Source organism: Prenolepis imparis, unplaced genomic scaffold (assembly GCF_030444845.1).
Source record: "Prenolepis imparis isolate NDT839.2.m4 unplaced genomic scaffold, iyPreImpa1.0 SCAF_5, whole genome shotgun sequence".
Lineage (NCBI taxonomy): Eukaryota > Metazoa > Arthropoda > Insecta > Hymenoptera > Formicidae > Prenolepis > Prenolepis imparis.
Window position 1 is genome coordinate 8,902,014 of NW_028141163.1, and position 12,020 is coordinate 8,914,033.

The 12,020-nt window shown below is 29.5% G+C and overlaps 1 protein-coding gene across 15 annotated transcripts in view; it reads left to right on the forward strand.

Moving 5' to 3' along the window:
- The window catches only part of Slo2 (slowpoke 2), a 216,609-nt gene that overhangs the window by 163,599 nt on the left and 40,990 nt on the right, over positions 1–12,020 (forward strand). For all 15 annotated transcript variants that reach the window (XM_083039076.1, XM_083039077.1, XM_083039068.1 and 12 more), the window contains 3 exons: positions 3,827–3,906; positions 5,860–5,959; positions 7,523–7,721. In XM_083039076.1, coding sequence (XP_082895202.1) covers positions 3,827–3,906; positions 5,860–5,959; positions 7,523–7,721 — 379 coding nt within the window. The remainder of the gene's footprint in view (positions 1–3,826; positions 3,907–5,859; positions 5,960–7,522; positions 7,722–12,020) is intronic.

Sequence of the window (12,020 nt, forward strand, 5' to 3'; positions counted from 1 at the left end):
TATATATACATGACAAAAAATGTTATTTTATATGAAACAAGTGTGCAAATTGGAAACTTGCACATTGCTTCCTCACCATTCTATTTCGCTCATTAAGCTTCCTCTATGAGGAAGCCAAAATTGAAAAACTAGCTTGCTCATAGAGAAAGATTAATGAGCGAAATAGAATGGTGAGAAAGCAATGTGCAAGTTTCCAATTTGCACACTTGTTTTATTTGCGAAAATGTAATACAAAGACGTATTAATATATATAACTGATGAAAAAGCTTCTGATTTATAGTCAGACATAATAATAATCCTTTTCTAAAATTCTATACATGTACATACAATAACGATACAACATTTTCTATTCATTTGATTTTACTACAAGAATTAATCTCGAAGTTTAAGGCAAAGCCTATTTACGCCACAAGCAAACACTCCTATAAACTCATCTCTTACTCTTCGTAGATCAATTCGAGTCTCGAGTGAGATGAGTTGCATCGGTTTTACTGTGCATCCGCTGGGAAGCTCGATACGGTTTGCAAACGTCACCTCGCGAGATTCCCAGAATGCAATTTCAATTGGAAATGATCGCTGACGATCGCAGTGAACCACATCCCTATGTAATTAGAAACGGCGTCGTAATGAAACTGTCGATTATCATCCCGGTGCAACACGTCGTTTCCATTCTCGATTTGTCACGCGAAACGATCCTAAATGATGAGTGATTGACGGTCATTAACGCTGTGATTCATGGACTTCTCACACGTAGCCTGAAGAATCTGTGTCGCTATCTTTCAGACAGCGATAGATATTTGATTTTTTTTTCTTAATATGATGCTTAGGCATTTGTTATGACTTAAAATAGATAACAGTTTGGATAAAAAACTTTCTCTGAAGATTTTTTCACTCTTTCTCTCTCTTCTTGAATATCTTAATTGCTAATGAAATTGGTGATCTTGTAGAAAAATATAGATACTATCCAATTCTCGCGAGAATTAACTTCATTCTAAATTTCTTGTTAGCTTTTTAAAGACTAGAGAAAGAGAAAGGGAACACAGAACTTATATCTATGCAAACATGATAGAAATTTAATCGTGGCGATGTCAACGTATTCTTTTAGCCTGGGTGTCCTCGAAACAAGAACACTGGCTATCATCGGCCCACGTATTTTGTCAGTGATATTACTCACGGCCCACTAAACGTGCTTTTCTCGTTTGCACAGCCGATCGCGTTAAATTACCGCGTATTGCGGAGAGAGTGCGGCAATATTCGCGTACGAAACTAGAGTGATATTGATACATTTCGCTTTGTATCATCCGTAGAATTGTCAGCTGCTCTTGTGAAGCTTGAAGAATTCGCATTCCCAAATTCTTCAAACGATTTTATAACATCACATATCGCTTCGTTCAATTTTCCCTGAAATTTCCGCACTGTTGAAATACACACAGATGTTGATGTGTCAATTCTCGTTGGATGTTTCAAATGATTTTGAATCAGTGCGTTAGTTCGACGCAATATTTTTTTATATTAATAAGAGCATGCCAATTGCAATTTTGCAATTAAAAATAGAAACCTTGTCGTTTTGGTCACTGACACTATAATTTTGTAGCCAGCGCGATAAAATATTGAATTGTTTAAATTAAATTTAGTTAAGCATTACAGGTCTTTTGGCCTTTAATTATTAGATACATTTATCAAGAAAAATTTAAAGGTATTATTTATTTACAATTATTAAATATTAAAATAAATTAAATTAAATTATTAAATTAAAATATTTAAAATCAAAATGAAATAATTAATGCTATTGCATGCATATAATTAAATCTAAAACGGAAAAGTTTGTGATAAGTATTACCAAGAAACTTTTTAAAATCTTTTCCTACCGTAATATGTAAACTTGGGATTTTTATATTAAGCAATATATTTCAAAATATAAAATTAATTATAAATAAAATAATTTTGCACTTTTAAATGATTTTCATAATAATTTACGTGTTACTTTCTGAATGAATTTATAAAATCTCTTACTGATTATGTTGGCAGAGATTCATTAGTATATTCTGTACATTATATATTTTATGAAACCACACAAGAATAATTAATTAATTTTAATTTCAATCAGTTAATTATTTGCATTCAACATAAATATCATGTTATTTTGAGAAAAAAATCTGCAAGCATTCATAAACTTCTGTCCACACTTGTTTCTTCAAGTGCGAGAGAGTACAAAAAGTTGAACGCAGGCTCGTTCGTCTCGATTGGCATCGTTTCATTCCATCGGCTCTCTGCGTTGAGGACGGATAGCCTAGGTCAGGCATTCGTGACGTTATGTGGGTCAAAGAACCAGTTCAACAACTGAGAACGATCGCGTACGACAGACCGCCTGTCGACGCCGGCCTGGTGACGTCACGCGACGCTATTCTCGGCAACGCCGACGCATTTGCCGCGGCTAAAAATAAGGACTGCGGCGGTGCATGACCGAGCAGGCAAAATAACGACCGAATAATGAGATCGGCCTATTCACTTCGTTGCAGTAGAGACAGTAACAACGGTCATTGCATGCTCGCGGTTTCCTGGACCTGTAGTCCAATTTTCGGACGAACAAATGCAAGGATGAGTCTAGATGATGATTAGCAATCACTAAAAACATAAATGAGACCAATTAACATATTTTAATTATTAAACACACATATATATATATAAATTATATATTTATTAATTAAATAAATAAATATATATATATATATATATACAGAGTGTATCAGAACTGGCGAAAAAATTTTGAATGACAGATTCCTGGTATCATTTGGGGGCGATTTTTCCTCAGCAAAATGTCGAGAAAAGTCATCATTTTTTCCAATTTTAAATTAAAATTCTATTTAAAAAAACTTTACCTGAAATTAACTGAAGAATGTGATTTATTACTATTTTATTTCTACAAGGCTTAGTTCGCAAAAAAGCCTTTATTTTCAACCATTTATAACTCGAAAATTATTGATGCCTCGACATTTTCACTGAGGAAAATATATATAAAATTTAGGAGGTATAGGAGATATATATATAATTTAGAAGAGAATATATATGTATATATATATATAGAGAGTTATTTTTTATTATAATATGTTCTAAAATAAAATATTAAAGCAAAATATGTTAAACATTGCATTCAGTTTAAACTTTGTGCCGCAGCTGATAAATATATAAATTAAATTTTTCTCTTTTATAGTACTCGACTAATAATAAGCGACATTTAATAAATTTTCTCAAACAATATTATGCTGTCACATAATTTACCCTACAGTTAACATGCCACAATTTCTTTAAAGAGCTTTTTACAGATGTTATTTTATAATGTTGGATAGAGAAATGACTCATGGGATATAATACAGTAGATAATAGATAGTAATAATGAGAATTTGATTAGCGCATATGCGTCACTTTATTGCACTGTTCGATTAGTTATGCGAACTTAATAATGTAGCGACATTTCCCTTGTCGTTTCTTTGATCTCTAAATAGTTCCGGTCGACAACAAAAAAAGTCTCCATAGACATAGATATGCGTCCCTCGTGACTACACATTATATTTGTAAAGGCAAATGTCGATGCAGATATATGCATATGTAAGATTGCTATAAAATGTTATTATAAAGCTTCTGACTAAAATAAGAACGACCCGTAATACACAAATAAATTTTGTACAATATATTATATATTACTGTAAAGTTATTTAATATAATAATCAAACTATTGAGTAAAGTTAGATATATAACATTATAGTTAACATCTACGATAAGTTTGCGAAAGCAGTTAGCAATAACATCGTCCTATGTCTGTTTACAGAGTTCGTGTCGAGTATTACGTGAACGAAAACACATTCAAGGAACGGCTGCAGCTGTATTTCATCAAGAATCAACGTTCGAGTAAGTAAAGATTTATCATTTAAGTTTATAAATAAATTAAAAATTTTTTATACATTCTAAATATAAACATTTTAGAAAATTCAAAGCGTCTTCTTTTGAATGTAATTGCTAAATTCTTTATTTGAACTGTATAAATTGCAATAAAAATATTAGTTGCACTTGAAAATTGGAGAATTCATTTGCAATAATTTTAATTTAAAAATTGATATTAAAAAAATTTTTTTCGCATGCATATATGTATAATCATAAAATCATTAAATTTATATTTGAAGCAGTTTTATGCTGCGTTGTATTTCTGAAAGATGGCTGTCATATGATTGCCATCGTGATTATTGTAAAAAATTATTTGCTACGTTTCATGCATGATATCGCGTACTAATGTATCAATACATTTGATATCACATATTTCATTGGCATAGGAGAGATTCGCTTCGCCATAGACTCATATCTACGATTCTATCTCGCGCTATTTGATAGCACCATTATTTTCCACATATATTGTAACACGCGAGATATGTAGCAGTGTGATTAAAATATGTTACATTTAACTATACATTATACATTGTGTATATTATACATACTTTCTCAAGTTCTCCACATACAAAATTAAATTATAAATTATATCAAATATTATATATATATATATATATACATATATTCTAAGATATTATATATTTATCATTGAATTTTGGGATATACTTTCAGTATTGAATTTTAAAAGTAAAATATAATAATAAAAAAGAGAAAAAAAATATATTAAAACAGGAGGACAATATTTTAAAGATAAAAATCGCGATACATCCCTAGAAATAAATTCTAAGCTTAACTACATTATCCATCCCCCATGTTATATTTCTGCTAAATTTGTCGTCGCCGGAAATAATCAGATTGTCGTCGGCGTTCTTCCGGCTTATCGCAAAGCGGTCTCGATTGCTTCCTTTCGAAAAGGTGAAGCTGTTACGAAAGGCAATTTCAAGGATATCGTAGCCATCATCCTTGCAGATATCTCGAAAGAGCGTGATTGTGCTTTTTCAGGGTTGATGGCAGTAGTCGATAATAAATATTGTGCCGCCACGAATTCCTCTTGCCGATGTTGACCTTTGTACCTGACCTGTGCATTAGGACATTGTGAACCCAACAGGTCAACGCTTTGTTGCTCTTTGTGGAGTTTGTCGCGGGCAACTGGTTAAAGCATCTTAGAACTACCTGGATAATCGATACTGGTTTAAGCTTAAACCGGTCTTCAATCTGACTCTCAGTGAATTCTTAAAGTATTACGTAACTTTTAGGCTTATAATAGCAAACTCTGATATATTTTCATTATTATATTAAATTTCTCATATATAGATATCTCATTATATATTTATATATATTACATATACATTTTGTATTATTTTGGATTTTATATATTACACTAAACTTATAATAAATTTTATATTACTTTATAACTAAAATTATATGACTTTATATAACTTTATATAATAAACTTTATTACACTAAACTATAGAATAAATTTGAAATGTTTTAAATTTACAAGTAAATGCATTTAAGGAGTATAAGCAGTTTTTAAGTGGACATTTATATATATGGAAAACCGAGAGTTAAATATAATTTGACTGAGAATTGAGAAAATTTTGAGAATCTCGATATAAAAATATTCATATAAAGGGAAAAGGAAAACTCTCCCAATATACCGTCAAGATATTTATATAAAGAATTTATCGATTGATAAGATGGTATAAGGTGCTTTATTTTTTTTAACTCGTATTTTGATATGGAAATTGCCTATCTTTTATATTTTATCTTGGTACATATAGGAGAGACTAAAATAAAAAATCTTTATGTAAAGATTGCATACATAATAAAGAGACACTTAAATAAAAAGTTATAACAAACATGTAAATTAAATGAAAACGTTGAAACGACAATAGAAAAATGAAATTTATGTTTCAGGTTTGAGGATACGACTTGCTAATCTCTTCTTCAAATTGCTAACATGCTTCCTATACATATTCAGGGTTATTACCGACAGCGACCCAACGTTTGCAGCATGGTAAGTTATATTCAATATCAGAGTGAATTTTTTTGAATGTCTACAGGATCCGGAAACGTACGTTTCCCGTCAAACTTTCAACAATCTTTCGAGTGGAAACTCCAGATATCGCATTTGATGTATCTGACTTCTTGGAATGCTTAAAGATCGTTGTTTCATTATCTTTAGAAATTGATATTTGTTTCAATATTTATAATATTTAATGCAGTTCTGCGTTCTATTTTTTCGCTTTACTTTTATCTTATATACGCGAAAGAAAATATAATATTATATGATATACAAACTGCCCTACAGCTTTTCTGTATTTTCTTTCAACTGTGAATTTTTTAATCAATATAAGAAGTGCTGTTTATACAATAATTTAAAAGCTATTGATTTATCTCATCATTTTTACATTGGTGAAAAAGTATAAAGAATTAAATAATGAAATAAAAAATACAGATAATCTAGGATATATTTTAGCATAAATGATTATTGACGTTGAAAACACAGAAATTGTTTCATTTGGTTTCTTTCCATTTTATCGACAAGAGTTGCTCGGAAAAATTGTATCTCCATGAAGAAGAACTCGTTTCATGCGAGCAACATAATATTCATGCACGATTATGCATATCATGCTGCGCTTCTAACACGACAGAGAATAAGACGCAGATAAGACTGTGCAACGAATATGATGTAGCGTGATTTTGTTGTTTGCGTATAAAAGAATGGCAGTGTTCTCGAGAAAATTTTTTGATATTTTTCTACATTTTCTTAAAAAAAATTCACGATAATTTACATGTAAATTTTTAATCCGGTTATTATAATAATATTATATATAAACAAAATTTGAAAAGTAAATTGTCATTTACCCCGCATGAGTCTTTTTCTTGTAAATAATATTTAATAAATATAAAGAGAAATATATATAATTTTTTTATCGAAAATTTTATGCAAGAAATAATCTATTGCAAGGTTGTAATTTTTATCTAAATTCCAAATTCTAAATTATATGAGTCTTTGTTATTTCTTATTGTTAATTTCATGATAATAGGATTCTCATCATCTCCGTTGATGTCCTTCAATATAAATTTACCAAAATCTCTTAATATTCGAAGAGTAAGTTCATGATTAAGCTTTCGATCAAATTTCCGTTAAGGAGCTATCGATTCCAAGCTTTCCGAGGAAACTGTCATTGACGGGAACGGTGATCTTAATCAAGCTCTCTCTCACATGCACAAGCATGTACAAACTCCGTACATTGATGCGAAAATTTCAATAGAAGATGTACGTGCATCCCGATTCGCTTGTTATAAACCTTTTTCATCGCATTCGATATTGCGTCTTTTCTATTCTTCTCGATGATCGAAACGATGATATTTGAATCCCCGATGCAATCCAAACGACACACTTGATATCGAAAACCTATCGAACTCGTCCGATTCGTGCACGCAAATATCGCGCGACAATTCGTTCTCTCTCTCTCTCTCTCTCTCTCTCTCTCTCTCTCTCTCTCTCTCTCTCTCTATTGGTATATCATTTCACATCTGTCACTTAAAAATTTTTCTCTCTTTCTTTCCCTAGTTACGATTGTGTACCGGGCAACAAGACCGAGTTTCTCGCGTCGCAAAACTTGACGGAAGAGGAGTTCCAGGAGCACCCAACCATCAATTGGGACGCGATTATCTGGGTCAGAAGACCCTTAGAATTGTGGATAGTTCAAGTGATCTTGGCGATGGTGTCGCTAACTGAGGCCTTGCTACTTGCTTACCTTGGTTACAAGGTACGTTATTTCTTTATTTCAAAAATAATTTCCACTTTTTTCTATTCGACTTTGTCCATTATTATTATCTGGTCATCACGTTCATTATTTTATTAGCTTGCTTCGCGAGGAGTTTTATGGTTGTACTATTTCTCCTCTCAAGTTTCATTTTTTTCTCAATTATTAATCAGATGCTATATTAAAGTGTAGAGAAAAATTAATAATGTTTTATATATTAAAAGAGTTTGAAATTTACATTAATGTTTAAAATTTGTTTTATAAATTAAAAGACAATACCTTTTATAAAACCATAAAGCTCTTTGTATCCAAAATAATATTATGTTTTAATGCAGTTTTAATAAAATAGGTAAAATATATCCTTTCTTAACTTTAATAAGCATTTTGTCGTTTTTATATGATATACATATGTATATTTTCATATTAGATATATATTATATTTGTTGCATGGTTTCGCATGAATAAATACAATATGCGCTTAACCAGATTCGCTATGTTCCTTCGTCGTTCTGCAATCTCGAAAATAAATTTGGAGTATACGTGAAGTAAAGCAGGTTTTTTTGTATCTTCATAAGTAAATCGAATATTGAACGTATATGACTTATTTCCTCAAAGCATGATTTATAGTTCAATAATTCGGTATTTTAAATAAATTGAATACATCTTATTCAATACGTGCAAATGACGTGCAATGTCACGCGAATGTTATTTAGTTTCGTGATTTATTTATTCAAAAAAAGAAAGCTTTATGCCAATTTATTTTGTGTTATATACAGTTCCGTACTTGAGTTTAAAAAGTTCAAAGAAAATTAATCAGAGAATTGTCGCGAGAAACGTCTCTGACAGGTTAAACTTTTCTCATTATGCTTTTCGACTTTTTTTCTTTTAAAACACGAAAATTTCTTGATAGGAATTGTGTTATAAAATCACGAAAAGCAAAATAAAAATCAGTTTAATAGTTTGAGAGATGCTTCTATGTTTGTTTGAAACTAAAATAATTTTTTTAAATTTTAATTAGAAAAGAGAATAATCTGGAAAAGAATTTGATAAAAATAATATAAAATTAAACTCTGTTAAAGTTAAATATGTTAATACATGTAAAATGTATATTACACAATAAGTTTTTAATCGATTTTTCGAATATGTAACAAGAATTGGATAAGAATGCTTTCTCTAAAAATAGACGTTATTATCACCAATATTAAAAACTTTCCATTATTCTAATGCATATATCCAGACATATATGAAATACAAATCTTATTATTTACATTAAATAAGATATAAGATAAACGAAATTTTAAAATATTTTTTGTAAAATAACTTATATAAAATATAAAAAATATAACTTATAACAAGAATGACTTAAAAAGTTATATTGATGTAAAATAATCATTTTATCTTACCGCGGTTTTATCCAGCAATAAAGTCCATACACGCGCGTGTGCTGAATTCGCGATATAATCTGTAACGATCTATAGCAAGTTCGTCACGCTATTTATTAATCGAATATTCCGGTGATAAGTCGATAACGTTAGATCGATAATAAACAGGCGTATTAACAAAATGTGCTGGTTATTAAACTTCATAATATGTATAACACACTTTGGTTGCAATGAAACTTAAATATGCATGAATATAAAATTAATAAAAGAAAACTGCGCATTTCGAATTTCTGTAGAATTAATTCTGATATTTTATCTAAAATATAATGTTATCTAACATACTGTCTGTTCATAAAAAACACTTTTTAACTATCGTAGAAAATGGATTTTATATTATATAATATATTTTTTCGTATGTAATTATATAGTTTTATAGATATATTATATATTAATGACAATAATAAACATGCATATATAAAATACATAATATAAAATAATATTATGTCTTAAAATAGTATCGAGCAATTTAAATGTTGTAGGACTTATTTAAGAAATATTAATTTAATTAATATAGTTACGCAATTAATTAATCTATTATTTAATAATAAAATAGTACACACAAATATGAATATTAGTGGACACTTTCAATAGAATTATCTAATGCTTTAAAATATTGCTAATAATAATCAAGAGAAAAGCGTTCGCAAAATGTCGAAATGTAAGATAAATCGGTATTTCATCTCTGCGTGAAAGAATAATTAAAAATATATAGATGAGATAATATTCTATATTATACATATAAATATTCTACATATTATATAATAAATTCTGACATATCTTAGTGTCTTATATGCAAGTGTATGGGTTGCTCATGTTGCGGTTGTGGAAGCTACCTTGGGTTGGCAGCAACAGAGTCAAGCAAAATCGCATCAAGCTTCCTTGTTTGTTTTAGCTGAGTTGTGAGAGAGACTTGATGTCGAAACTCCTTTGGGGGATCCGTTGGATCTGGGAATTAGCGGGGTCATATGCAATGTCAACATTACGTAATGCGATGCATCGGTCATGTCGCACCTGTAATCGCGGATCTCACATAAAGGAGCGGATTATAATCCGGCTCATGACTGATCATAAAACGCTCCAAACATGCAGATGTCTCGACGCTCATGTTTTTCCGTTTTCTTCGGTCGCCTTTCATTTCCTTCCGTCGGCTTCCTGTCAGTCTCGATTTGCAGAAAGTTTTACAGTCTTCTTTTACTGGATTCCGGGAGAAGACGGAGGCGCAAATGAATTCTAAAAAGTCGTCGTTAACTGCATAGCTACGCTCCAGATTACCTTACATTCCACGGCAAATTAGACAATTAAAGTTAAATATTGCGTGAATTCACTCTACTGTGAATTCATTTCACTAAAAGCAGATTTTAAAAATCCATTTCAAAATCAATCTCTAAGTGTAGCGCGCTATAATGTTTTCTTAAATTATCCTCCGTATTGTAAGTATGATGAGAAACAAAAAAGAAAAAAGAATTGTTCACTTTATCGTTATTCACATTTTGGAAGTTATTGAAAAAAAATATTTAAAATCTTTTTTTATCTTTTTAAATACAATAAAAAATAAATAATTTTATTGAAATTAAACATTATACAGATATACATATATAATTATATTAATTTATTAAAAGATTTTTCCGCGATTTTTTCACATCATTTTTATTATTAAAAATTACATTATGAAAAGTATTTTTATCTCATATGCTAATTATCGAAAATTTAAACTTTCATAATGAAGTCGGATGGACATTAATGGGTCTATTCTTTAAAAATGCTTTATAACGCTGTATCTCTATAAGCTATGTGTAGCACTGTAGAGCAAAAAAAAAAGAGCGAAAAGCGAAAAAAAGAAAGAGCTAAAAAGCTACAGAGCTATAGAGCTTATAAAGCGAAAATTTTCTTACAGAATATACAACTAAATCCACATTCTGCTCTTTTTTTCCTCAACGTATTATCTTAAATTATATTCGTCGATATACAATCACCAGTTTATAAATCACAAAAGTAAATATTAATTGATACACAAAATTCTTGAAATGCTTTTTCAATTCATTGAATGCAATGGAGCTATAAGCTACATTTCCGTTTGATATAATAAATATAAAAAAAGGAAGCGCGATCTGCAAAAATCCTTTATTAAAAATCTCGGTGCATCTCTGCGTTGCCAATATTCCAGCATGAATACCTTTATTGTAGCGCAGTCGTTGTATTGCCAATTTCTTTTTCCGACACTGATGACTTTTCTCATAAGAAAATGAGACCATATGGGAAAAATAACGCGAAGAATTTTTATCTGAAATTGATTTACAGAACCAAAAGATAATATCTTATTAAATAATATTAATATAAATAAATAATGAAAGTATATACATATTATTTTAATAATTAATCAATAATAGAAAAATAATAATAATGAAGTAGTACTATAAGTAAAATAGATTGACTAACAATAAGATTAGAATCAAAATTATCTTAAATTAGAATTTTCTTTGAAAAGAAAAAAAAAAGATAGAGATTTTTTAATTCTAAGCAGTTAAAAATATAAAAATTTTGTATTAATATTATAAATATATTTTTCAGAAGTCTATTAAACAGATTTAATTAATCAAACATTTTAAAATAAATTTCGTTAATTTATTTATAAAAAATTAATTTATTATTTATTTAAGTTTTATATCTTTTTAACTTTTTTACATATATTGTCTTTGTATTTTTAGTGGTATTAAAAACTGCTGAACAGAATTATTCATCTCTACGCTATGTCGTGTGTAAAAATGTAGTAGTCTATGTAATATTAATAAGACCAACGCGTCAAAAGAAAAGCGTCAGCAAATGCGGCTGGCGCAAGATTTATGTTTTTCATGAGATTCTT